Here is a 26,749-nt window from a genome sequence, read left to right on the forward strand (position 1 = left end):
CCTTGGCCACTACCAACAGGAAAGAGGATGAGGGTGTGAGGAAGCTGAGACCTCATGCTGTAGCCTGCTGTGAATGGAGAGCTGCGCTGTGAGTAGGGATTCCATATTTTAACATTCAAAAAATAGGACACTCCACAGGGAGGGAGGGTAGCCCTACCCTGCCACCATCCACCCCCTCTGACTGCTCCCCACAGAAACCCCAACCCATCCAACCCCCCTGCTCCCTGTCTCCTGATCACCCCCTCCCGGGACTCCACCCCCTATCTAAGCCCCACTGGTCCTGGTACCCAACTTCCCCCTTCCTGAGACCCCCCCCCAACTTCCCCTTTAGGACCCCACCCCCTACCTGTCCCCTGACAAACCCCTGGGACTCCCATGCCTATCCAACTGCTGCCTGTCCCCTAACTGCCCCCCCCAAACCCCTGACCCATCTAACCCCCCCTTCTCCCTGTCCCTGACTGCCCCCCCCAAACCTCTGCCCTATCCAACCCCCCCTGCTCCCTGTCCCTTTACTGCCCCCCCCCGGAACCCGCTACCCCTTCTCCAACCCCCCAAGCCACCTTACCGTGCCACTCAGACCAGCGTGTCTGGCTTCGTGCAGCGCCAGACACGCTGCTGCATACATGCTGCCGTGCTCCCCTGTGGAGCCACAGGCTCCCCTCCCTCCCCCAGCACCTGCCTTCCAGATTTGAACACCTCAAAATTCAGGAGTGCTCAAGCTCAGTTTGGGCAGCTGTTACTTCATTTCTCCCAAATCAAATATACGGATCCACTGTAACTTGCTGTAGAAAAAGTAGGATAAAATTGAGCAAGAAATGCTTCTCAGTGGTTATTAGGACTGGAATTGCTATTTTCAACAGCCATTGCCTTTTCTTTGTTTGTTTGTTTAAAAGGAAGACAGTGATATTGCATTGGCAAATTCCCCATAGAAAGAAAGAGTGGAAGAAAAGAATAATAAAGGCACCTCAACTTTTCCTCATTTATGTAGGACAGTCTTATAATATGCATCCAGATATCCTCCAATCACACAAGCTGAAAATTGTTCCACTTCATTGCAGTTCTGTAACCATATGGGAACCAATCCTGTCTGTGTTCTGTACACATCTAAAATTCCTGCTGAATGACCTGCCATGGGAGCGAGTTACCAGTGACCCAGGGCTGCGGCGGAAGAATGGTGCAGGTGGTGGGGGTGAGCCCAGGGCTGGGGCGGCAGGAGGTGTGTGTGTGTGTGTGGCGGTAGGGGAAACCCAGAGCTGGGGCAGCAGGGTGTGTGTGTGGGAGAGCCCAGGGCTGGAGCGGCAGGGGGATGCGGGTGGTGGGGGAGAGCCCAGGGCTGGGGCGGCAGGGGGGTGCGGCAAGGAGCCCAGGGCTGGGACGGGGGGCAGCCAAACATTTTTTTGCTTGGGGCAGCAAAAAACCTAGAGCCGGCCCTGCATGAAACCTTAAATCAGAGTAAATAAATGAAGACTCGGCACACCACTTCCGAAAGGTTGCCGACCCCTGCATTAATATCTGTGGACCCACAATCGTGGCCCCATTGTTCCAGGCCCTGTACAAACATCCAACAAAAAGATGGAAATCACAAAATTAACAAGAAGAAGAACTCTGTGTAGCTTGAAAGTTTGTGTCTCGCTCGCCAACAGAAGTTGTTCCAGTAAAAGGTGTTACCTCACTCACCTTGTCTCTCTCATTTCCTGGGAGTGGGACCAACATGACCACAACACTGCAAACAAAATTGCCAAGTAGCAGGTAAGGCACTAGCTTCCATTGTGATTTTCAGGTCTTTTATGTGTTGCTTTTGTCTGTGCACTTGTTCTTTGGGGCTTCTAAATTAGCTCATTTCAGAGAGGAACAAATGACAGCAACGAGCACACTGCGAATAATTTTCTACCAAGAAAACTACGACTCCCAAGATGCCTCCTTTCTGCCTCCATTTCCCATCATCCCCTCTTCTTGGCTTGAAACAGTGTTTCCGCTCCTCCTGCTGCAGTGTTGCGGCATGTTCCAGGTGCGGCCGCAGCTTCGTCCCACTAGGGCTGTAATAGTGCCTGGGAACGGGTCAGGCGATATAGAGAAATCCAACTGGTACAGATGGGTGTGGGAAACACTAGAGGAGGTGAGACATGGTGATGACAAAAGGTTTGATCTGACTGTATTTATTTACTTTCCGCCCCACCAGGTGTTTGGAATGCCCTGGATCAGCCACCTGGCTTCTTTTCCTAGTCAAACTGTGTGCCCCAGTCTCTGCTTCTCTTTTGTGAGGTTTAGCATATAGGTTCCCTTTCTTTAAATCCACAGCTGGCAAGCAGGAGGGGGACTGGGGAAGGGTCTCGGCCTGGGGAAGGGTCTAACTTTTCTTCGTGGACCACTTTAAAATTGCTGAGGGTCTTGGTGGACCACTTAATGATCTTTCCAAATGCTGTTTGTACCGTTAGCTAACTATTGTAAAGCACTTTGCATAAAAGTGCTATATAAAAAAACCTTAATAATAATTAACTTTTTTGTTCTACAAATAAAAGCACACAACGCATATTTTAATATCAGTAGTCTTACCTTTCTAATGTGATGGATGTGCCCTCTCTCCCCTGCTGTAGCAGCCCCCAAGCTGGGGCTGGGAAGGAGGTGGGTCTCTCTCCAGCAGCCGCAGCCCTAGAACTGGGGAAAGTCCGTTCTTTCTCTGGCCGCTGCAGCCCTGCACGTCCCAAATTCCCCCCCCCCCCCCTTCTCGCCCCACTGCCCCCTCCCACCTATTCCCACCCCCCAACCCCACCACCTCACCTTACATGTGCATCTTCTCCAAGGTCCAGGCACCTAATTAGTGGAGCTACGCCTGTGGGGCTCCACTAATTAGGTGGGTGGCCCTTCATTCTCTCATGTGCGGCCGCCTAGGCGTGCACCTTAGAGGAAACTATCCACGGACCACCTGAATGGAGCTCGACGACCACTGGTGGTCCACGGACCACAGTTTGAGAACCTCAGGTCTAAGCAGAACATCTGCAGTGAAGCAGAGAGAGAGAGAGAGAGATCATATTGTTTTTCTTACTCTAATAAACTTCCTTGTTCAGCATTAGAAGTAAGCGACTTTTTCTGTGATTCTTGTCTTTGTCATATAACATCCCTCCCCTCCCCCCCAGGCTTGTTCAGAGCTACCTTTTGGGGGAAGATCTAGCATGCTGATTTGAATGATGCATGAAGGATGCAGTATATGATGTTTTATTGCCCCTCTAGGGACTCTCACCTGGTTCCCTGTAATTCCACTCGGGTATTTCTGTTATGAAGTTCAGCCACTTGACCTCATACAGAGGAGAAAGTTAGCACAGAAATAAGGGATCGCTCTTAGTGAGATGCAAGCACAAGAGTGCAGTGATTGGTCACCCCAGGGAGAACCCCAAAAGAGAGAGAGAATGCTTGTAATTCAAATGAGGAATATTTGTAGAATCAGCAATCTCTCTCCACCCAGGGTATAATAATTCGCAGTGTGTACAGTGCTTTACATTAGGTAAATACCAGCTGCTCACTCTTCTCCATGTTCCCCAGTGTACCCCAAGTGTTTAACCTTTCAACCTGACACGCTCTAGCAAGGCCCATCTTTATAATCCTGAAGACCCATTGGAGGAAAGCGAGCAATGCAATGGTTGGCTAACTTTGCTTGCTAAGGGACTGCGCAGCCTTTGACAGTGCGATCATTGGTCTTCTCCGCACAGGTACCTGGTTTCCAGTGTATACTTCGAAATATGCCTGACCCAAGTAAGTCTGTTTTTTCTTGTCCCCTTATTTTGCCTTATCCCATGCGCAAGACACCTCTATCCCGATATAACGTGGCCCGATATAACACGAATTCGGATATAACGCGGTAAAGCAGCACTCCGGGGGGGCGGGGCTGCACACTCCGGCGGATCAAACCAAGTTCGATTTAATGCGGTTTCACCTATAACGCAGTAAGATTTTTTGGCTCCCGAGGACAGCGTTATATCGAGGTACAGCTGTGTTTCCAGAAAATGAATATGAGCCTGCACTATCTCCGTGGCTATCTTCATGCTTGGGGAGTTGCTGCGCCCCCAGCCCACAAGGAGGTCCATAGCCTACTCAAATGCTTTAATGGGAAGAGGGCTTGGGATGCTCATCTGAATGCTCGGGCACATACTGTGATTCAAAACATTGCTCATGCCCAGACAGTACCTGCTTGGTTAAGTCCTGCAAGCCCCAGAGATTCCACAGGGTCCCGAATGAGCTGGAGAGCTCGGTGGGGAAGTGTTCCTGAAGGCTGACGTTCCAGAGGGCTATTTCTGCCAGTCGTTCTAGACTAGACAAATAGTCTCTGTCTCAGCCGGGTTTCCAGCAGACTGGTGTCCACAACGCCGCCACCATCATCAGGACTGGTCTCTTTGTTGGCAGTCTCAGCCAGGAGGCCAAAGACTGAGCCTTGGAGGTTAAACCACTCACTGACCTTACACCTGGCAGCTCCATGTGGAAGCACTTTGGTGGGGTAGCATGGTTGGAATTTGCACAGCTGCAGTGGACACTTGACGCATACTGGGGATAAACAGAGGCCTTTGGTCTCCAGGGCTGCTAACCTAACCCCTTTCACAAGCACTAAATACACTGAGAATTAAATAGAGAGAAAATCCTGAAAGAGACGCACACAGAGCATGCCAGCCGGGGTGGTGAGGCGGGGAAGAGCTCATTCTTTGCCAAATCAGGAAACACAAAGCAATTGAATCATTTCTCTAAAAATCAGTTACAGCTCGAGAGAGAATCTGGCTGCCGTTCATGGAATCGGAACTCCATTGCGATGAGCAGACGATCGTTATTGGCCACAGTTCTGGTGCCGCTGCTGCCATGAGGTACAGTACAGGGGACATTGCACAGAGCTTCATGTTTCACACTCTAATGTGATCAGGCCCATTAAAGCTAATGATCCCAGTTCTGCTTGACTTGAGCTCACTGGCAAAACTACCCCCCCGGCATCAGTGTGAGTAGAATCCTTTTAATGGGATTAGAACCATGCGTCAGGGATTCAGGATTGGCTCTGTATTGCACGGCTTATCAGTCATTGAAGAACTGGACATGTAACAATGGGGACAGAATGCCACGATAAACCCCCCCGCCCAACTAAATCGAATGTAATAGTTTGGCTGCTATGGCATTACACGATCCATCTGAAAATCCTTGGATGACTTGCCTGTAGCTGTAACCTGTCCAAATCTTTTACATGAACATCACCCCAGCTTTGCTGAAAAGATGTTGTGAAGCCCTGCCGTCAGATTCAATCAGTTACTGTCTTAGCTGCTTCTCGCTCTCCTTTAAATGTAAAAACAATCTGGATTTTATTTATGTTCTTAACTGATAGCTTAGAAGGTAAAAACCATCTCCCAAAGGTGTTTGTGAGCACTTGGCAAACTGCGTAAAATGACAGAAACTGTGTCTTGTGTACCAGAATGATGTACAGCCGGATTAATCACCTGGCTCCCTTTTTCCCCTCAGGTATGCAGAAACTCACAAGGTGTATGCAATTATTTTAGTGTCTGCTTACGTTTCCGACTTGGGAGATGAGACTGAAAGAGAGAGCGGTAAGTTCCTCTCATTTGATCTATGTGTGGCCTTCTCTTGAACCAGTTAAATTACTAGCGTGACATTCACTAATCATTTGAAAGGAGAGTCCTGGCCTTTCAAATACATCTGCTGCCAAACCTGAGACTGATTGCTTGACACTGGGAAGTCAGAAATCTTTTAAATCCGTGATTGCTCCCAGTTGGCATCTGGTCCCAAGAAGAAACTTGTTTGCATTGGAAATGTACAAGGAAGTAAACAGGACATTGAAGATACTACAGAGAGATTAGATTCTGTTCCATGATGATTGTTTTTGTGCCCTTCAGGATACTTTAACCGACCTTGGCAATGGGAGAAGATCAAGGCTAATTGTCATCGCATTGTGCAGTTTGCTTCCACAGATGATCCTTTCCTTCCCTGGAGCGAGCAGCAGGCAGTGGCCAATGAGCTCAACGCAGAGCTATACAAGTTCACAGACAGGGGCCACTTTCAGAGCAGTGAATTCAATGAGCTAATCAGCGTGATCCAGGAAATACTCAACAGGGCTGCTTAAAGCAGGGCCTGTTCATTTTGTATTTCCTTACCTTGGGGGCAGGAGGTGCAGGCTGTATTTCCTACTGAGCAATTCCACAGCAAAGATCTAGAGCAGCGGCTTTCAAACTTTTTTTCTGGGGATCCAGTTGAAGAAAATTGTTGGTGCCCGTGACCCAATGGAGCTGGGGGAGGGGCTCAGGGTTGGGGCAGGGGTGCAGGAGGGGGTCAAGGCTCTGGACTGGGGGTGCAGGCTCTGGGGTGGGGCAGGGCTGAGGGGTTTAGGGGTGTAGGAAGGGGTTCTGGGTGGCTCAGGGCTGGGGCAGGCGATTGGGGCACGGGGTTGGGGCATGGACTTACCTGAGGCGGCTCCCAGGCAGCCACGCAGCCGAGGTGCAAAGGCAGCAGCAGGTCCAGCTCCTAGGCAGATTTGCGCAAGTGGCTTTGCGGGACTTTTAACTAGAGCGACCCAGTGCCTGACATGCCGCGACTCAGTTCTGATCTAGAGCACGCGGTCGCAAAGCACGATTAAGACCATGTACCATGTGAGCAAACCTTGAATCAGCAGCTTGCCTGTTCTCTGGGAGCTGGCTCAGCCCCCACGCTGCCTGGGAATTCAGAAAGAATTGACTGTTCATGTAAAGTTTACAGATGGATGGAATGTGGAAGGGAATACAGTGGGAAGAAAATGAAATCGGAAAGAGAACAGCTAATCCAAGAGCTGGACGGGCACTGTTTGGGAAGTCCTCACTCTGCTTCAAGGACCAGAGCCAATAGCCATTGAAGTCAATAGGCGTCTTTCCATTAACGCCAAGGGTCTTTGGGTCAGGACTTCCTATAGCGTAGTGACTATACTTCCATGCGTTCTCTTTCCTGGTTCAGTTTTGCTCTGCAGCTTCTGGGACATGCCCATTCTTTTGCCCTGTCTTTTTGCGTTGATTAGATTCATGGTTTCAAGGGTGATGATAATTTTTGATACTTTAAAAAAGTCAAAGCCTTTGCAATCTCACAATAACACGGCTTTTGTTACATAAAATACATATCATTTCTTTTAAGGAGTTTAGGCTGTTATATGGGTCTATTCCAATACCTGTGGCTCAAAACATGGATTTAGAGCCACAGATTTTAAGGTCAGAAGGGCCCTCTGGTGGAACACAGTCCAAAGAACCTCATCCCCTAACACAGTGGTCTCCAAACTTTTTGATCGCGCACCCCTATCAGTAAAAAATTTTTGAGCCCGCACCCCTTGCTACACCGGCTCTACCATTTTTGCCGAAGCACAAAAACAAAAAACAAAAAACAAAAAAAAAAAACCACTCGGACGAAGAGGGGGAAAAAAAAAAACGCTCCTCCTGCCGTGCACCCCCAAGTATCCTCTTGTGCAGCCCCTGGGGTGTGCGCACCCTACTTTGGAGACCACTGCCCTAACCCCCTGTGCTGGTGTGCTTTAAAGGGACATCTTCTGCAGTAGTGCTGCCAGGCTGTCCTTTAATATTATTGTTTCCAATAAAATATTGACGGGTTGGTCTGAAAATTGGCAATGTAACTAAGCAGCTGCCACTCCATTAAAGTCAATGAAGTTACACCAGAGCTATTACTCCAGACCAGACACAACTAATGTTGGTAATTAAAACTGTAGCAAAGGCATGGATATTTCGGGAAGGAAAAATCACAGGCCGGGCAAGAAAAAGGGTGTGGGATTAAAAACCTCAACTATTGCTTTGTACTTAAAATAGTTTCCTTTTCTCTTTGTTATGCAAACCTGTCATAGTGCAACAATAAAAGATCGCTCTTGCATGAGAGAAGTACATCCCTCTGCTGGTGTTCTGGGAAGATCAGTTAGCGTTGTGAGGGCATTCATTCCAGTTACCCATTTACTACTCTTCCAGCTCCACAACATTAATCAGGATGTGGGTTTGGGGTGTTGTCGCCAGGGAGGCGGTTTGTCTTGCTGCATACAGGATAATGCACACTTTTATTAAATGCTTTAAAAGAAAAAAAATACATTAAACAATTTACATAAAAATGATCAAATGAACTTGTGTATCACTGTGTATAATTCCCTGTTCGATATGTGTGGGTGGGTGTGTGTGTACACGCCTGCCTGCACACAGGCCCAAGCATCCTCTAAACTTTAGAGTCTGAAGTTTTTCAAAGAGAATAACCGTTGCTTGACAGTTTCTCAGAGGCTGCCAATTGTCCTTGGTGAGGAAGTATCATTTTGAGGTGTTAGCTCTCAGGCCCTGCAGTTCATAGAATATCCGGGTTGGAAGGGACCTCAGGATGTGATCTAGTCCAACCCCCTGCTCAAAGCAGGACCAATCCCCAGGCAGATTTTTGCCCCAGAACCCTAAATGGCCCCCTCAAGGATTGAACTCACAACCCTGGGTTTAGCAGGCCAATACTCAAACCACTGAGCTATTCCTCTCCCCTAAATAATGTCAAGGAGGGTACAGAAGAGCTGCCTCTTGAAGTTCTTGGGGATACCACAGGGGAAAATGATCATCCCTACACCTGACCAGGGACTTGAACCCTGGACCCTCAGATTAAAAGTCTGATGCTCTACCACCTGAGCTAGCCAGGCTCACAAAGTGTCATGCTGTCTCCTCTCAAAACAGGACAAACACACATGGTTACGGAGAGCGTAAGCTTTTGGGGTACGTCTACACTGCAGTAAAAGACCCACAGTCAGCTGACTTGGATTTGTGGGGCTCGGGCTGCAGGACTAAAAATTGCTCGGTAGACTTTGGGCCCAGGTTCTCTGACCACCCCCTCACAGGGTCCCAGAGCTCGTGTGAGCCCTGATGTCTTGACCCTGGCCAGCTGCGGGTGTTCAATTGCTATGTAGACATATCCTTTAAGGCCAGGGCCGTCCTTTTGTTCTGTGTTTGTACAGTGCCTAGCACAATAATGGGGTCCTGCTGTGCAGTACATAGAATTAACAGGGGAGGGATAAAAAGTGCAGTAAACACTGCTTTGTCTCCTGTCTGGGTGGCAGTTCAGTTGCTGGAAAGCTACAAACAAAGTACATGGCCCAAGACTCTGTCAGACACCCCAGGATCTGGCTTTACTCCTCTGCTCTGAGAAATGTTTGGCTGATCTACGTTGAATTTCCTCTGGCCAATCTGGGGGAGACAACTCTTTTTCACTGAGATTGGGCCGCCCAGGACAGCTTTTTGCTTGGAGAATTGGCCCTGAAGCCTTGCAAGGTTAGAGCTGTGCTGGCAAAAAGACAAGATGGGGGAAGAAGGAATAAGACAGAGGCTGCAAACTGTCATGCTGGGAGGGGGTGACAAGAACCTTTGTACAGGGCATCACCATGGCGCTGGTGATGTCATAGGCTTGCCTTTCCTTGTCTGAGCCCATCATAATATCCATTTCAGGGTCAGCAAGAAAGGCTACCGGTAAAGCTCCAGGTCCCAGCATGGGTGGCCGTAGTGATGACCACAGTGAAGAGAATGGCCCCTGTGAGGCTGACATGCCCAGAAGGGTTAGGAAGCTGGACTCATCTAAATGACCCAATCAAAGCACATTTTTGATGGTCCACGTACAAACTTTTGCAACGATTTGCCCGTTAGCACGCTTGGGTAGCCTCACGAGCTGCCATAGTCAGTGGTTCTTTTAGTTCAAACTCCCTTTGCATCACATTTCTTTGTCTCCCTTCTGGGTGTCCTTCCAACGAGGATCTTAACATCGCAGCTATCCAGCTGGTCACACTGACTTGCTTGCCGCTTTTCACCCACTTTAAAATTTCAGCTCAGGGGAGTGCTCAGCACAACAGAGGGTTTTATTGATCTAGCACCCGTTGAGGCATCTCTCCGCCATTCTACTGCGCGTGCGCCTTGTGTCAAGCAGAAATAACAAGGCTACGTGGCTGCAGTGGGAACGAGCCCTCTGCAGAAGCACTGTTCATTAGACCGAGCTCTGTCTCACTGTCCTAAAGGAGACGCCCAGTGCAGATTCCGCCGTGTCAATCATTTGATTTGCAGATTGGTCCAGCACATCACAGTCATTTCAACACCCTGGCCTTATGCAGGTTCTGGCCTAAGGCAGCCCGAATTGCCAGGGAGCAGCTTCTTCAAATGTGGCTTATCTTTGCTTGTGCTGCAGAAGTCACGGCTGTGCCAAACCCCTGCTCCCACTGGTAATGAAATGGATGGAAATAGACCTTGCAGTAGAAAAGGGGGAAAAGACGTTTTTTTTTAAAAAAAATCATTTTGAAGGCTACAGCTTCAGTAAAATTAATAATCTTCTTAAGACTGGACTCTGAAGACCCACCCTATTCTCCAAAGGGAAGACATTGGATACAAATGCAGGACTACCCACAGCAGGCAGCAGATGGTGCTGTGGGAGCAGCAGATAAACCTAACTAGCCCTTGACTATTTCCAGTCAAATGTAACTGAATGAAAAACGCCTGTGAGTCACAGGGAAAGTGGTTTCTCTATCAAAAATCCTGGTATATCATTACTGATACAGTCTGTAACCTTTGGACTTTTCTATGGAAGGGTGGCACTGTTAAAGAGCACCTGTTAGCTCTGTGCTAGCAGTATATGCTGCACAACCTGGCTACTGGAGTTAATTTTTTCTACCAGGAATTAAAGCAGATCTTGTGTCTGGTTTCCCAGATGAGAACAGTATTTGGGTGCGACTATCAGCAGCTTGCATTTGGACTGTTAGTTTCAGATCTCCAGCCTGCTTTTATAGGCCCTCCTGGCCAATGAATTTCTAATGTTTGAGCTTCTGTCTCTTGAAGGGTTTGAATGATAGTGAACATCCAGGTCTACTATAGTTAAGGTTTAGACCAGCTTTCTGCTTAAAGCGTGACTCTTCTAACTGCTCTACAATCAGCACGGGTTTTGCTCGGCTAGATAAAGGATTCAGAAACACAGTCTGCTCAGACATTTTTCCTTTGGAGGTGAAGTTTAAATCCAGTCATAGATTCTAGAGTTAAAGGACAGCAGGCACCGCTGCGATCATCAGGTCTGACCTCCTCGTGCTATTAAAGCTACTTAAAGATCTAAAGTTTATATGAATAAGCTATTCCATTTTCAGTACAAAATCCAGAATTGTGGTTCCCTCTAAACCAGTCTCAACCTTTCCAGAGTACTGTACCCCTTTCAGGAGCCTGATTTGTGTTGTGTACCCCTAGGTTACACCTCATTTAAAGACTATTTGCTTACAAAAATCAGACATAAAAATACAAAAGTGTCACGGCACACTATTTTTCAGTTTCTCATTTTTACCATATAATTATAAATCAATTGGAATATAAATATTCTACTTACATTTCAGTGCATAAGATATAGAGCAGTATAAACAAGTCATTATATGAAAATTTTAGTTTGTACTGACTTCACTAGTGCTTTTTACTTTAGCCTGTTGTAAAACTAGGCAAATATCTACATAAGTTGATGTACCCCCAGAAAGACTTCTGCGTACCCCTGGGGGTACACGTACCCCTGGTTGAGAACCACTGCTCTAAACCACTACTGAATGCAAGCACAGACATGCATTTCCTCAATGGAGTCCATCTTTTCCGTCAGACCGAGGAAACTGAAGGAATCCGAAAAAGAATACTGACCATGTTTGTTTTGAGTTTGTCGTCTCTCATTAGATGGGCAGTGGAGGCAACATAAACCAAGTTCAGAAAGGCCCAAATGATAGAAAGCTTGTTCCTCATTTCTTTATTTACTGAAACACATTTTTGCTACACCCAGCAGGAGTTTGATTTCAGAGACAGTAAAATAAAATTAGTAGCACCCCAGGGTTCCCATGAGAATCAGGGCCCCATTGTGCTAGGCAGTTTAGAGACACGGGTAGACAGATGCCAACTTGAAGTGCTTAATAAACCAGTTCTTCCTTGGTGATGTGCTCTAAGCCTCCCAAAAATACATTCACATACCAGGAGGTCTCTCTCTTATTTCCAGGGCCATCCATCCATAATATTGCACACGTAACAAGAATATGCTGAAATTTCAGCTTCTGGTCCTTGTTATTTCCCTGCAAATCAGTTTCTAGCTCTAGTTTGAAAAAAACTTTCATTGCAGGAGCCCCAGTCTCAGACCAGGACCCCACTGGTCATTCACAATCTACCTCGGCTTGGACAGTTAACCTGAGTAGACAAGACAAAGGGGTACAGAGAGGTGAAATAACTTGCACAAGCGCACATAGCAGAAGTGACCAGCTGGAAGTCATATGACTCCCCTTTCATTGCCCTACTCACTAGACCCCATTGTGCTAGGCGCTGCACAAACACAGAACAAAAAGAAGACAGTCTCTCCCTTGTACTTTAATGCTAATGATCTTTCTTTGAATAGACAATGGATCCTCAAGCAAGGATTAGAGTAGCTCTGGTTTCCTAAATCAGCATTCCTGTTATCCTCTCAACACCCTGAGGTGAGGGCTAATTAGTTTGAAAAAGACAAACATCCCTCCACTACGTCACAGCTCATCTGCCTGGAAACTTGCTCCTCTTGAAATTACGATTAAAAAATGCAGTGCTGCAATTGTGATCTGATCTACACTTAAAAATTAGATCAACCTTGTTACATTGCTCAGGGCTGGGAAACGTTTCACACCCTGGGCACCGTGGTTAAATCGACCTAATCCCCTGGGTAGATGCAGATCTGTCAGTGCAAGAAATCTTCCATCGAGCTAGCTACCACCTCTTGGAGAGGGGGATTAATTTATGTACATTGACACTACAGCAGTTTTGCTGCAAAGTTGCAAATCTAATCCAGTCCCCTGCACTAAAGCAAGGCTAAATACCATCTAGACCATCCCTGACAGGTGTTTGTCCAACCTATCCTTAAAAACCTCCAATGATGGAGATGCCACAACCTCCCTAGGCAATTTATTCCAGTGCTTAACCACCCTGACAGGAAGTTTTTCCTAATGTCCAACCTAAACTGTCCTTTGTGCAATTTAAGCCCATTACTTCTTGCCTATCCTCAGTGGATAAGGAGAACAATTTGTCACCCTCCTCTTTATAACAACCTTTTACATATTTGAAGATTATGTTCCCCACCTCCTAACCCCCACACTGAGTCTTCTCTTCTCCAGATTAAACAAACCGTTTTTTCAATCTTTCCTCCTAGGTTATGTTTTCTCCAGCAGAGGCCTTATCAGTGCAGAGTAGAGTGGAAGAATTGCTTCCTGTGTCTTGCTTGCACTCCTCCTAATAAAGCCCAGAATGAATTTTTTTTTTTTTATTGCAAATGTTTTACACTGTTGACTCATATTTAGTTTGTGATCCACTCCAGATCCCTTTCCGCAGTACTCCTTCCTAGGTAGTCATTTCCCATGTTGTATTTGTGCAATTGACTTGCTTGCCACAGGATCTTACCTACCAATTCTGAGTTTGTAAAGTCTGCCTTCTTGAAGTCCATTGTCTTTATTTTGCTGTTTTCCCTCCTACCACTCCTTAGAATCATGAACTCATCATTTTATGATCACTTTCACCCATGCTGCCTTCCACTTTCAAATTCTCAACCAGTTCTTCCCTATTTGTCGGAATCAAATCTAGAACAGCCTCTCCCCTACTCGCTTTCACCACCTTCTGTAATAAAAAACGAACTTATTGGATAATCTGTGCCCTGCTGTATTATTTTCCCAACAGCTATCTGGGTAGTTGAAGTCCCCCATCATCAAGTCTGGTGCTTTGGATGATGTTGTTAGTTTAATAAAAGCCTCATCCACCTCTCCTTCCTGGTTAAGTGGTCTATAGTAGACCCCTACAATGATACCACACATTTTTTTTTACCCCCTTTTATCATGCCCCAGAGACTTTCAATAGGTCTGCCTCCCACTTCTGTCTCCGCCTCACTGCAAGTGCCTTGTATATCTTTATATACTGTTTTTCCCCTGCCTGTCCTTCCTCAACAAGTTGTACTCTTCTAGACCAATATTCCAGTCATGTGAATTATGCCAGCAAATCTCTGTGATACCAACTATGTCATAATTGTGATTATTCACTAGTATTTCTAGTTCTTCCTGTTTAATCCCCTTACTTCTTGCATTAGTATACAGACCTTTAAGATGTTCATTAGATTTCCCCCTCTGGACTCTCCTTGGTCCCAGCTTTGATTGCCCATGTTCCTCCCAGATTCCAACCCTTCACCCAGGTCTCCATGTTACAGACTCACCTGTGGTCTTTTGTCTGCTGCCCCACTAGATTAGCAGGTCTGCATCCAAAGATACTCTTCCCTTTCCTTGATAGGTGGACTCCATCTTTGTTCAGCAGTCCTTCTCAGAACAGTATCTTGTGGTCAAGGAAGCCAGTCATCCTGGCAACACCATCTGGGTGGTCACCATGTGTTCACCACCAGGATGTGAATGTCTGTGCCTGGGCCCCTCCCTTTGACCGAAAGGATCAATGAGAACACTATCTGTGCCCCCATCTCCCTCACCCCTATGTAAATATCAGAAACAAAACAATAATTACAATAAGAAGTTAGGAAAGTTTCTCTACTGAATAGCCGGCCAATTGTGAGTATTCCATGGGTCTCCCAATCTTTGGTTCGTGATTTGGATGAAGAGCTGGATCATTTGCAATGGGCGTCATTGGCGAAGGAAAAGAGCTCAGCTTATTTCTAGTTCTATCCCAATCCCACATAGAAGCCTTTGCTAAAGGATCTGTGTACATTTCTGGAGGGCGTGATTTTACATTAATCCATGGTAAACCAGCAATGTGAAATACACTCTCCTATCTGTAAGACTAAACTGTGGAGATTTTTTAAAATATCACTGTCATTCTAGTCAAATACTTTGCTTTATCTCTCAGTTATGTGATTTTAATCCCCAAAATGCACTGACAATGATTAACAAATTATCTCTCCGGCTGTTTGTTGAGTGAAATGAAAATCTTAAATGACCCTCAGTTCTGGGTACCTATAGCCAGGTTCTACTGTAGAACCCTAGGGCTAGAAGGGACTGCAAGAGTCATCTAGTCTAACCCCCAGTCAAGATGCAGGATTTGTTGTGTCTAAATCATCCAAGACAGATGGTGATCCAACCTCCTTTTGAAAACCTCCAAGGAAGAAGCTTCCACAACCTCCCAAGGCAGTCTATTCCATTGTCTTACTGTAATAGAAGTAATGAAGAAAACAAAGACCAAATATACCTGATGATATTCAAATAGCGTTTTATTTAAAAACACTAGAAGAGGAGAAGGAAGAATCAATGAGTGATGCTTGCCAATGTGCTCAGAGCCTGTGTTATGCAACATTTGTCTCCAACCAAACTTTTGTTACCACTGGAGTAAGGTGCTGCCTTTAGGACTGTGCTCTCAGCTCAGAATTGCTGCTCTGAACATTGAAGTTCTTTGTAAACATCAGAGCTAGCAACTTATTTTCTCATGTTCAAAATATACCTTTCAGTACAGAGCTATCCATAACCCTCCAAGATTTTCTATTACATCCCAGTCCTTTTGTCAAGTTACCATGCCTTCGTTTTTGGTGTGAGAATGGGGATAGGTTGCCATCAATCACTTGACCTCAAGTAGTGCATCACTTTTGGTCCATTATCAGGACTGCTAACAAACCGATGTGTTGCTTCTCTGCTTGTAATTAAAACAAATAAACGCCATGTCCTGAAGTGGCTCACAAAAAAACGAGTCCACAATTAAAAAGCAAACTGGTTCATGAAGGTAGGCTGCAAAGAGTGGGTACAAGCCACGGTTCTCATCTTGCCATCAAAATTCTAGCCACTCTGCCATATAAATGCAGTTTGATGGAGAAATCTCACCACCTTCATGGCAGTCATCAAAGACCTGTGGTAAAATGAAAGCAGATGTAAGTAGACTTCCTCGCAACTGGAAGTAAAACACTGAAATGTTTGCTCCACGGAGAGGTAGAATGAACACAAGACTGGGATCCAGGAGATCATGGGATCTAATCCCAACCCTGACAGAGATCATTATTTATATTACACTAGCACCAGAGGCCCCACTCAGGATCAGAGCCCCACCGTGCTAGGCACTGTACATACAGTGATTGACTGTCCCGGCCTTGGACAGTTTATAAGTTAGCAGAAAGACAAAGGGGTACAGATAGGTGAAATAACTTGCCCAAGAGCACACAACAGGGGAACAGCACTGGGATTAGAACCCGTTTTATGACTCCCCATTCAATTCTCAATCCATCAGACAAGACCACAGTGCCATCACAAAGAACAGGAATAATCAACAGCTAGGCTGGGGCTTTGATGGGCAAGAAATCATTACATCAATACAAACAGCCCTTGTAAAAACCTCCATTCACACATTATACCAATAAATGAGTTGGCTGAGGGTAAAGAGATTAAAAATGAGAGAGGGCCAGAAAGAAGCTAACGGACATTGTCCGGTTAAAACCCTGGTTTGAAAACATTTCCTACTCACGTTTAACGCCTTTGATTATTAGAGCTAAAGAGTTTTAGAAGCATTTACTGTTTATTTCTGCTTTTTTACTGCAAGGCTTTTTGTAGTTCTCATCTTGGACAGTGAAAGTAAACCAGGGAGTGTCACTTTTTGGTTCCCATGTGTTATAAAAATGCAACAATGTTTGGACTGTCACTCAGCTGGGGCATGAGCTTGTATAAGCTTCCCGTTGAAATTAAAAACAAACAAAACAAAAAATTATTAAAACACTTTCTACTGGTCTTAGATCTCCCAGACACTTGTGTATAAAAACTACATTTTGGAGCATGTTTAACTTGACAGTGTCCTTTTACCATGCAATCAAGGGATGAGATGCAATGTGTAAATAGGAAACATCATGGGCTAAATAAAAGTATCAGTCTTTTATTTACTCCATAGCCAAGGCATTTGTGACCTCCACTGACTTTTTGAAGTCAACGGGTCTACTCCTGTGTGTAACGTTAAGCACGTGACTAAATGTTTGCCGAACCCGGGTCTACATTTGTAAGTACTTCTTCCTCCATATACACAATAAGTAACTTACTGGGCAGAGTCCACAGGGTGTCCGGATTAACCCAGTGGGTTGGATAATAGGATTGACAGCTCTGTACAATTTCATGTGTCCATCCACACTGCCAACAGTCCCTTCTTTTGCGGCAATGATGGTCATCTCCACCTTTCCATCATATATTAGCGTGTTTAAAATAGTTTCGATATCCTCCATTGACAATTCGACCTAAAGGCAATTTTGTAAAAAAATAAAAAATATTGGTAACAACTAGAGAAAAGGTGTAGCAATAGGAAAATAAACTCTTATTAATTAATGATGACATTCATCCATCATTGCTAAGACTTTAGAGATCTGGTGTAGCCTTGATACAGGCACGTAATTCACTGAATCACTGCAGTTATGCAGAAAAGAGGAGAACAAAGATTTTTACCGCTTTTCTTACAGTTCTTTTAAAATAATGCTGGACTTTCAGATAGATTTTCCAAGTGGGATTTCCCCATACTCCTTAAGTGTCTGCAATAATTCAGATAGGATTATCTGATAATCCAATAATCCTATGATGATTTGGGAAATCTAAGTACAGTTTATGAATTCTGTTTGAGATTATGAACTATGGTCAATCATAATGTTTAACCCTTATGATCATCATTATGATGTTCTTGCCTCTAAGGAAACAGGGAGGAGTGCCAAGTGTCTATTTCTGAATAGATGGCCTTTAGAGACCATCAAAACCTGAATATAATCTTGCCCAAACAGAACAGGATGTCTGTCTCCTCTGGGAAACAACTTTTCTCATTTGTCTGCATACAGTTACGGTTTTAAGGAGTGGAAAATCCCCAGAAAGGGGACCAAGAGAGGTATCAGGGCAGGAGCTTAAAAACACAAAGGGTGAGAAGTTAAAGGAGGACTTAGAGGGAGACAGAGGAATAAAGGGCCAGGTGTCATGAGCTAGAGGGAACCTTGTTGACGGTCAGATCAGCTGGAGCTGAAGGACACTGATTGAAGGGGAGACACACACACACAGATTTGGAGAAGCCTTGAGCTGGAGGATTGCAGTTCAACAGAGCACTTGGATTCTGAAGAGAGACTGATCCAAATCCCATAGAACTCTCAAGAGTGGTGAGGAAACTGAGGCAGGGAATGGCACACAAGCATGTGTTGTTGTTATGGAGCTGTATATTCCATGCTGTCTAAAGCAGAGCGACTGTTTTTAGAAGTCCTTTTACAAAGTCTGTGTCTAGTCGTTTCAACGATCATGCGTCCCTGAAGGTGACAACTGTAAATCAGAGTGTTCACAAAGGCAAAAGCTCTGGGAATGGGCGTGCTAAAGCTACCGAGATATCTTGAGGGTCAGCACCGGTCCTAGGGCCAGGACAGCAGGGCCATGGGGTTCCACTTCCAGAAAGGACACCAGACAGAGTCTGCACCCAGGAAGGGTGCCAGAGAGGCCACAGCCAGAGACAGCAGCTAAACCAGAGCCTACCCAGTGAACAACGGGAGCTTTCGAGCACATGGATTCAGCTGAGTCCAAACACAGCAGCCTGGTGAATGTCCAGCAGGGAGAGCTTGACCAGGATTGTGACAGATCTTTACTTAACAGGAAACCCCTGGCTGTTTTCTTGCTCTTACATATTATGGTGGAGGTTTTTGAAGGCAGCTAGGAATTTGTTACACATCTCCCATTAAAACTGTGTGGCTAAATTCCTAGCTGACTTCAAGAATCTCAGTTTATGTTCATAGGGAAATTCCAACAAAGCAATTATAAAATTCCCTGTAGCTGGGATTGCCAAAAGAAAATGGGTCCCAATTTGCATTGACTGGGCAATGGATGCCTAACTCCCTTAGGTGCCTTTGGGAATCCCAGCCTATATCAGCTCTAGGATGTAGTGCAGGACTAACCACCTACTCCATACACACTGCAATACACGAGACCAATATGCAAACTTGGATGCATCAAGTCAGACACCAAAACTAGGACTTGGGGTCCAAATCCGAAGGTTAGCCATTCGGCAGCAATTTGAAAGGTGATAAGTTAAACGCCATTCTGACCTTACTGATGCCCAGCTCGCAAATGTATTTCCACACCTCATGGGATGATGCAAACGAACTGTTTCTCTGTATCATAGGGTTCTGTTTGCTGTCATGAGCTGCTTCTGCCTGGGGAAGGATGGAGGGGAGAGTGTGACATACGCATTCAGTGCTCCCTGTGAAGAGAACGTCTCTAGGTATACAACAGGCTGCATTTAAACCACTGCAGAGGCAATTTCCAGACAGTCTCTGCCATGTTTTAAGCCAGGGGTGGGAATCTGGCCCCCTGCTTAATTTCATCTGGCCTGTGGGGGAAAACAAAGGTTGCCGGGCCTTCGTTAAAAGTCTGGTCGGCAGCAGAGTGGGGCTAAAGCAGGCTCCCTGCCTGTCCTGGCTCCACGCAGCTCCTGGAAGCGACTGGCATGTCCCTGCGGTCCCTAGGCGCAGGGGCGATCAGGGAAGCTTCGCATGCTGCCGCCACCCCAGTGCTGGTTCTGCAGCTCCCTGGCCAATGGGAGCTGCGGGGTCGGTGCCTGCAACGCACACTGCACAGAGCCACCTGGCTGCGCCTCGGCCTAGGGGCCGCACACGCCAGCTGCTTCCAGGAACAGAGTGGAGTCAGGACATACAGGGAGCCTCCTTTTAGGCCTGCTGCGCCACCAACCGGGAGCTGCCTGAAGCGCCATCTGGCTAGATCCCACAACCCAAACTCCTGCCCCAGCCCCGAGCCTGCTCCCGCACTCCAAACCGCCTGTTCCCATCCCAGAGCCCCCTCCCACACCCTGAACCCCTCATTTCTGGTCCCACCCCGGAGCCCGCACCTCCAGCTGGAGCTCCTCACCCCCACCCCCACTCCAACCCCGTCCCAGCCCAGTGAAAATGAGTGAGGGTCGGGGAAAGTGAGCCACTGAGGGAGGGGGGCTGGAGTGAGAGTGGGGCGGGACCTCAGAGAAGGGACGGGGTGTTCAGTTTTGTGCAATTAGAAAGTTGGCAACCCTAGAGGAAGCCCCAAACCTCCAAGGCCCCCATCCCCCAGGACTGTGTGTGGCCCGCAATTGATTTTTTCGGTGAGTCAATGGCCCCGATAGAAAAAAGGTTCCCCACCACTGTTTTAAGCAGATGATTGTCAACAAATGGAATAATCCTAGGTCCATATTGCACAATGAACAGTAAGTGACAAATTACTAGTTAACACTATATACAGTAACGGGACACATTACATTGACCTGAGGCGTTAGAACGTAGGGACCATCATTCTGAGTTTCCCGACTATGGAAAAACCGCAGCCGTAGCTAGCAGCCTGTAATGTACATTTTGGAGGGAAAGGGAAATTGACGCGATTGGACTAGGACTCAGAGAATGGAGGTTGAGCTTTCCCTGGAGAACGGATAGGGAGTAGCACTTTCCAGGCACAGTTCACAATAATCAGGGCCGACAACTTTTTTGCACAACTGAGGCAGTATGGGAAAGTTGACCTTTGCTAATTTGTTGTTTGAGATATGAATCTGGGGGAATGATGCTCCTTTTCTTTTAAAAGGTACAAATTATGGGTTTATTAAGGTGAATGATCCATTGCATACACTTGCAGTGGCAATTAAATTAAATTAGGAAAATGCCAACGAAGAATTATGGTCCAGCAACTACATAACCAAGTCCACCTATTTTTATATTAATAACTATATACAAAACTTTTCTTCCACCAGTTTTTAAAGGAAAAGCAATTACCTGTAAAAACAATCAAAGATGGGTTAATCTGTAGCAATCCCTCACCTTAGTCTGTAAGAATTTACAACACTGTTGGTTTAACACCTCCACAAATTCAGATTCAAAGTCTTGGTCGCTGTACCAGGCCCCACCAGTCACGGACCGGTCAGGCTGCAGATTATATAACATGTACACCTTCTTCTTTGAGGCCTATTGAACAAAACACACAATTTTTTTTAATAGCTGAAAATCTTCCATGAAAGGAAAATTTCATTTAAACAAGCATAGAAGCAATCCATGTAGCGCCATGTGCCCTGAAACATGGGAAGTGCATAGCTGCATCAAGCCATTATTAGCATGATCTGCACTCCAAGAATACCTGGGTTAAAGAGGGGGTAGTATTTTTGGATTCTGACTCTCAAACTTGCTTTATGGAGCAGGGTTGGAAAAGATAAAAAAAACTACACATCAAAGAGAAAGGGCTTTAAAGAAAATGGGACAGATTCACACTAGGGTGGGAACCACTACAACTTCATTTCAAAGAAGCTGCAAAAGGTCTGAATTTAGCCTGTTATCTGATGTCTTTCCAAGTTTCGAGCCCGGTTTTGACCCTCCTTCAGGTCAGAATGCGGTTCAGCAACACTTGTTCAGCCACCCCTCCTATAACAGCATGATGATTAAGCATGACTGATGACCTAGTCTAAAGGGGATGAGAAACCGCTTTAAAAAATATTTAATACAGAACTAGCACTAGACCTAGCCAAAACAGCAGTTGTGGTCCGCTATAAACATGTCCCAGTTAAATCAACTTCCATTTTAAAATCACTTCTGAGAGTTTACTCATTTTGTGGAAAGGACACTCGTTCTGCTTTTTGACTCATGGCCGCTACGACAGGACATTGTCTGAGATGACATACAGAGTCAGGTAACTTCACACATACAATACAGTGGGGCTATGAAACCTCAGAGGGTTGACTTTTCAAGTTATACAATGGCATCTTTAAATTGGAGAAGTTAATTTTAAGATTTTTAAATATAAACATGTATCTTTAGCCGTAAATTATAAGTCTTGCTCTGGTAATTCCAGAGCGATGTATTATGCTGTAGGCAATAAGCGGTACCCAAGCTTTTGGTGAACATGAATTCAGTACTATAAATAGGAAAAAGGTTTTATTACACTAAATACAAGTTAGAAAGACAAGGTGGGTTAGGTAATATCTTTTACTGGAGTAACTCCTGTTGCTGAGAGAGAGAAGCTTTCAAGCTACACCGGTAGGTGATTCTTCAGTCACAGACCTGAAGAAGAGCTCCGTGTAGCTCGAAAGCTTCTCTCTCTCACCAACAAAAGTTGGTCCAGTAAAAGATTTTACCTAACCCACCTTCTCTCTCTCTAATATCCTGGGACTGACACAGCTGCAGCAACACAGCACTAAAACACAAGTGCCTAATGAACACATTTTAGAGTGAGCATTTCTGAAGCTTCATTAACAACTATGACAAGAGACCAAAACAGCTCAGAACATGAAGCAGCTGCAATAAAGCCCCTGGATTCTGCAATAAATGAAGGATGAATACACTTCACAAAGCCATCTCATAAATGGTTTACATATTCCAAATCAAGTATTGTAAACTGGGTCAGATGCTTTTTCAACTCCATTGAAGTCATGTTATTAGTATAGACTTTGATTCAGGATAGCACTTAGGCACGTCTTTTAAGTCTGTCCTGAATAGGAATGCTTTCCTGAATCACAGCTATAATCATCAGCAGGTTAAAAATTCTCCCCCACTTAAGAGAAATTATGTCCAAAGAAAATTTTGGCTGTGGGATAGTCTGGAAAGAGCAAAGCACAGAAGTTTTAGTTTGGCCTAAGCAGTGCACTGTAACAGAAGAGACGACTGTTATAAGGATTATTGTGATTCCTACTGTTTTGAATAAATGATACCAGCAACTCTTTGCTAAAGTTATTGCACCTCTACTCTTCTCTAATATTTGCACTTAGATAGTGCCCTATTTTGGAGACTGTCAGTGCTTTACAACGTAGTTAAAGTATTGTCTCCATTTTATAGAGGAGCAAATTGAGGTACAGAGATGTTAAGTGATCTTCCCAAGATCATGGAGAGTCAGTGACGTAGCTGGGAGAATAACCCAAGTTTCTTGACTGCCCATCACCTGCTCTAACAAACATACTTTGCAGTATATACAGTATTTCAAGTATTTAAAACTACAGATTACTCACTGCCACAGACTTAACAGCTTTAATAAGTTTCTTGCTCTCCAAGTTTTTCAGTATCTTGTTTATCTCTGTTAAAGGTAGATTACTTTTGTATCTAATATCTCGGCTCCAAATACCTGTTTAAAATGAAAAAAGGGAAAGCTGAATTCAAATGAACATGAACAGAGCATTACAAGTCTCAGGCACATTACATTTGTTCTTATGTTCAAGCCAAGGCCCGAGCTGTTCCTTTCCAATTCAGAATTCACATCAGTGTTGCTAAATAGGATGCACTGTGTAGTGTATTATTCAAATATCTCCCTACAGTTGTTATAACAAGAACTTGCCTGCTCTGAGAGCTCATACAGGTGAGTTCTATTTTGTTAATAGACTTGACCAAAAAAATGGGGAAGCCATTTTGTCTGAGGGGCCCTTGGTTCTGGAACTCTCAACCCTTCACTCTTCAGCCTAACAGTTTGTTGGACTTCATATGCTGCAAGGCTCATCTGTTTTCCTAGGCTCGCTCAGAGAGTTTGGGATATGAAACAGTCCAGCAAGGGAGGATACTTTATAGGGAATCTATACTTTCTAGTCACAGAAGGGGCTGGGAGAGGAATTGACTAAAGTCCTAATGTGGATACTGATACTTTACTTGTTTATTTTTAGTGATTAGTTAAGCATGTAATGCCTCAAACGGATGCTTTTAAAACAACTAGAGTAAAGAAGCCAGAGTTAGTAATGCTTTGTTTGTATATTACCATGCCTTTAATTCTTGAGTATTGAGAAACAGTACACACCATTTTCCCCAAATACATGCTAAGCAACAGAGCTAGCACAGGTCATGAATAAAATTAAAATAGTCCTTGAATAAGTCACCTTTGTTGGCTGCATCCTCTATAATTTGATAGACCAGCTTCTCTTGATTGTCAGATCCCTTCATTTTACTGTAAAGGACAGATTACAAAAGGGGCAGGTGTTAGTTATTGTGAATGTCCAGCAGGATAGAAATAAACTAGATTTGTTTTAAACTGTGGAAAGCAAAACTATAAAATGAATTCAATTACACAAAGAAAGCAACTGGCACTAGCTAGTTATTGCAGTTCCTTGTTATTACAGACAGCTTTTATCGTTTCTGACATGTCATGTCAAGGCAGCCATTGACACTCTCAGCATTTTGTTGGTGCACTACTCTGGTTTTCCCCATCACTACCACGAGCACCAATTGCTCATCTACAACTGCAGTAGCTCAATCCTGAATAAAATCTTACCCAAAATAAGCAGCCCCTGGATGGAACATCTGGGAAGGTGCAACAAAGTGCTCTCACCTCTGAAGTTTGCCTTCCCCACTGGTCTAAGAAAGCCTGATTCTGCTGAGCTCCAGGCCACAACATCTCTTTTTTTGAAGCATTTGAGAGTGGATTAGATGTGTGCGCATTTGAGGGGGACGGTGGAGTGGGGAGGACTGTTAGGTTTGGGGATTTTCCTTCTTTGAAGCAAACAGAGTACATCTTTATTCAGTTTTGTAAAGGCACATTTTATGAACCAAATAAAAACCCCATTTAGTATACAGAGTAATATACTCAGGGTTGGATGACTGTTACAAATGTAGGGCCTGATCCTGCACTCTGCTCCATCGAGGCAGACCCCTGGACCCACAGCAGAGCCCCAGTGACTTCAGTGGACTACACTTGAGCATACAGGTCTGCCTGCATGGATCAGAGCACCTGATGGGGGGCTTTACTACCCACAATAGTGTTTCCAACACCACATAATCCAACTTCAATGCAACTATTCACAGTGGGAAGTATGATCTCCAACAGCATTTATAAAATGGGGCCCAAAGCAAGTAAATGTGCCATCTTGGAATGAATGGGTGAATAACATTTGATTGCTACCATCACAAGGATTTCACTGGGAGAGTGCATGAGAACTGTCCCTTCAACAAAATAAAGGTTACCCAGCATTTTGAGACTCTTTGATCCTGTAGAGAAGGCCAGTGTTGCTCCTGAGAAGGTCTAGCTGTCCCTGAAAGAGACAGACACAAATACTATTATAAGAGCTTGACATTTACCTTTTAAACATTAAATCTCATTTAATTTTGCCTAAATTAAAAAAAAAAACAAAAAAACAGACCAAAATACATTTTCATCCTTTGGAAACACCAGGACATTTTCGACAGCTCTGCTCAGGAAATATTCTGTCCATTTATCATCCAGTTGCTAGAGATGATTGACATTGCTCCTGGCCTCTTCCTGCAACACGTCATTAACTAAAATGTAGAAATCTACTCTTTCCTCTTCCAACACTGCACAAAGGATGTAAAGCTCCAACATGCACCTCTCTCAGCCTGCTGTAACATGTCCATTGAATCATTTCATTGCTCATTTACATAGCCAACAGTTAGCTTGAAAACACAAGGCAATGTAAAAAAATATTACTTAGACTCAAATCAGATAAGATGGAGGTGATGTCATATGATATGAGAAGCATTCTAAACTGCAGTAAAAATTGTGACAGTTCCTTCAGTTGAGTGCATTTACCCACCTACTGTCAGAATAATTTACATTCTCTGCTGCTAGATTCTCCTCCTTATCACTCCCAGACTCCCATACAACAGCTGTGACTAAGAATACATTATTTCATCTTCAGCTGGCCAAGAGATGGTGACCATTCCCCTCAGATGCAGGCTTTGCCATGATTACTTATGTCCGTTACCTCAAGGCAGGACAAGTGCAACATGGTCTAACTTGGGCTAACTTTGAAGATCTACCTTTTTAGGTAGGGCAAACAGATGGAAGCATACTATGCCAGTGCATCATATTCTACACTGCCTGCCAATTAATTTACAGGCGGAAACCCTAAATAGTCTAGGCTCCCAGTTATCTCAAAGAATGCTCTTCTCATATGCCACAACTTTGCTCAGAGGGAACACTTGCTATTTATCCCAAGGGTGAAGCATGTGAGAGATGAGTGCGGAGTATTCTCAGTGGTGGCCTCTTGCATCTGGAATTCAATTCTGACATATACATGTATATCAGGACTCAGACCTGGTCACTTTTAGAGCAAGATTCAAGATGTCTGGTTATTAAGGCTTTAACTATAACAGCAAAGCTTGGACTTTCCTGACAGTCTACTAAATTGTTAATCACCACTTTAAATCCTCTCAGGGAAGCTGCATTGGCTACTGTAGAGAAATGCAAGAAACATGGTCGCCATTTTGGGCAATATGTTGGTTGGTTCCATGCTCGCATATGAATGGCACTCAGTTATATTGGTTATACGTGCCTTATAATAATAAATGCAACGAAAACTACAGTAAATCAAAAGATATGAGATAATCCCGTACACTTTGACCTAAAATCTAGTAAACATTGGGTGAAATCCTGGCCCCACGGTAGTCAATGACAAAACTTCCTTTGACTTCCATGAGGCCAGGATGTCATCTTCCCTCTAAAAGCAGACATCAACAGGATTCAATAAGGGTAGGTAAATCTATGGCTCTTTCAGGTTATCCCTATATTACAGAACAATACCAATGAGGTTTACGATGCAGTGACAGTCCTTAACAGAAACACACTCGTATTGCTTTGCTAGATCCCGGAAGATTAATACACAAGGCCCAACTCTGCAGCTGCTCTACGCTGGTAATGCCTGATGAAGTCCTCGGAGTTCATGCATATGAAAGGGTTGTGAGCTCCCTCCAGCAGCGCCAAACTGGCTGTACGGATGGGGAGGTGACCCTACCACGGAGAGCAGCCTGTTGATAGCCATGGCCCGCTGCTGGGGTTCCATGTGGGGCATGTCATTCTGGATCA

At 44.9% G+C, this 26,749-nt stretch overlaps 2 protein-coding genes and 1 non-coding gene across 3 annotated transcripts; 1 reads left to right on the forward strand and 2 right to left on the reverse strand.

Moving 5' to 3' along the window:
- Window positions 1–1,960: 1,960 nt before the first annotated feature.
- On the forward strand, window positions 1,961–6,274 carry RBBP9 (RB binding protein 9, serine hydrolase). Its single transcript, XM_034764056.1, has 5 exons — window positions 1,961–2,116; window positions 3,705–3,747; window positions 4,739–4,844; window positions 5,485–5,570; window positions 5,877–6,274. The coding sequence occupies exons 1-5, from the start codon at window positions 2,000–2,002 to the stop codon at window positions 6,101–6,103; spliced, it is 579 nt and encodes a 192-aa protein (XP_034619947.1). The 5' UTR covers window positions 1,961–1,999; the 3' UTR covers window positions 6,104–6,274.
- A 2,318-nt stretch (window positions 6,275–8,592) lies between these two features.
- On the reverse strand, window positions 8,593–8,665 carry TRNAK-UUU. The gene has a single exon. It is a non-coding gene; the product is annotated as a tRNA-Lys (tRNA).
- A 6,542-nt stretch (window positions 8,666–15,207) lies between these two features.
- POLR3F (RNA polymerase III subunit F) lies at window positions 15,208–26,749 on the reverse strand (the record flags this gene model as incomplete). The annotated part of the gene is given in 8 exon segments (XM_034764057.1): window positions 15,208–15,851; window positions 17,023–17,214; window positions 19,039–19,146; window positions 20,788–20,931; window positions 22,959–23,071; window positions 23,811–23,878; window positions 24,892–24,959; window positions 26,679–26,749. Coding segments are annotated over 8 exon segments (842 nt in total), but the record flags the coding sequence as incomplete, so codon positions are not given.

This window comes from Trachemys scripta, chromosome 3 (genome assembly GCF_013100865.1).
Source record: "Trachemys scripta elegans isolate TJP31775 chromosome 3, CAS_Tse_1.0, whole genome shotgun sequence".
In the NCBI taxonomy this organism is placed as follows: domain Eukaryota; kingdom Metazoa; phylum Chordata; order Testudines; family Emydidae; genus Trachemys; species Trachemys scripta.

What these genes read in the sequence shown, in the direction of transcription:
- RBBP9 (XM_034764056.1), top strand. Translation starts at nt 2,000, where the DNA reads ATGTTCCAGGTGCGGCCGCAGCTTCGTCCCACTAGGGCTGTAATAGTG. An exon ending in TCGAAATATGCCTGACCCAA is followed by an intron (nt 3,748 to 4,738) that starts GTAAGTCTGTTT and finishes TCTAAAAATCAG; the next exon opens with TTACAGCTCGAGAGAGAATC. An exon ending in GGTGCCGCTGCTGCCATGAG is followed by an intron (nt 4,845 to 5,484) that starts GTACAGTACAGG and finishes TTTTCCCCTCAG; the next exon opens with GTATGCAGAAACTCACAAGG.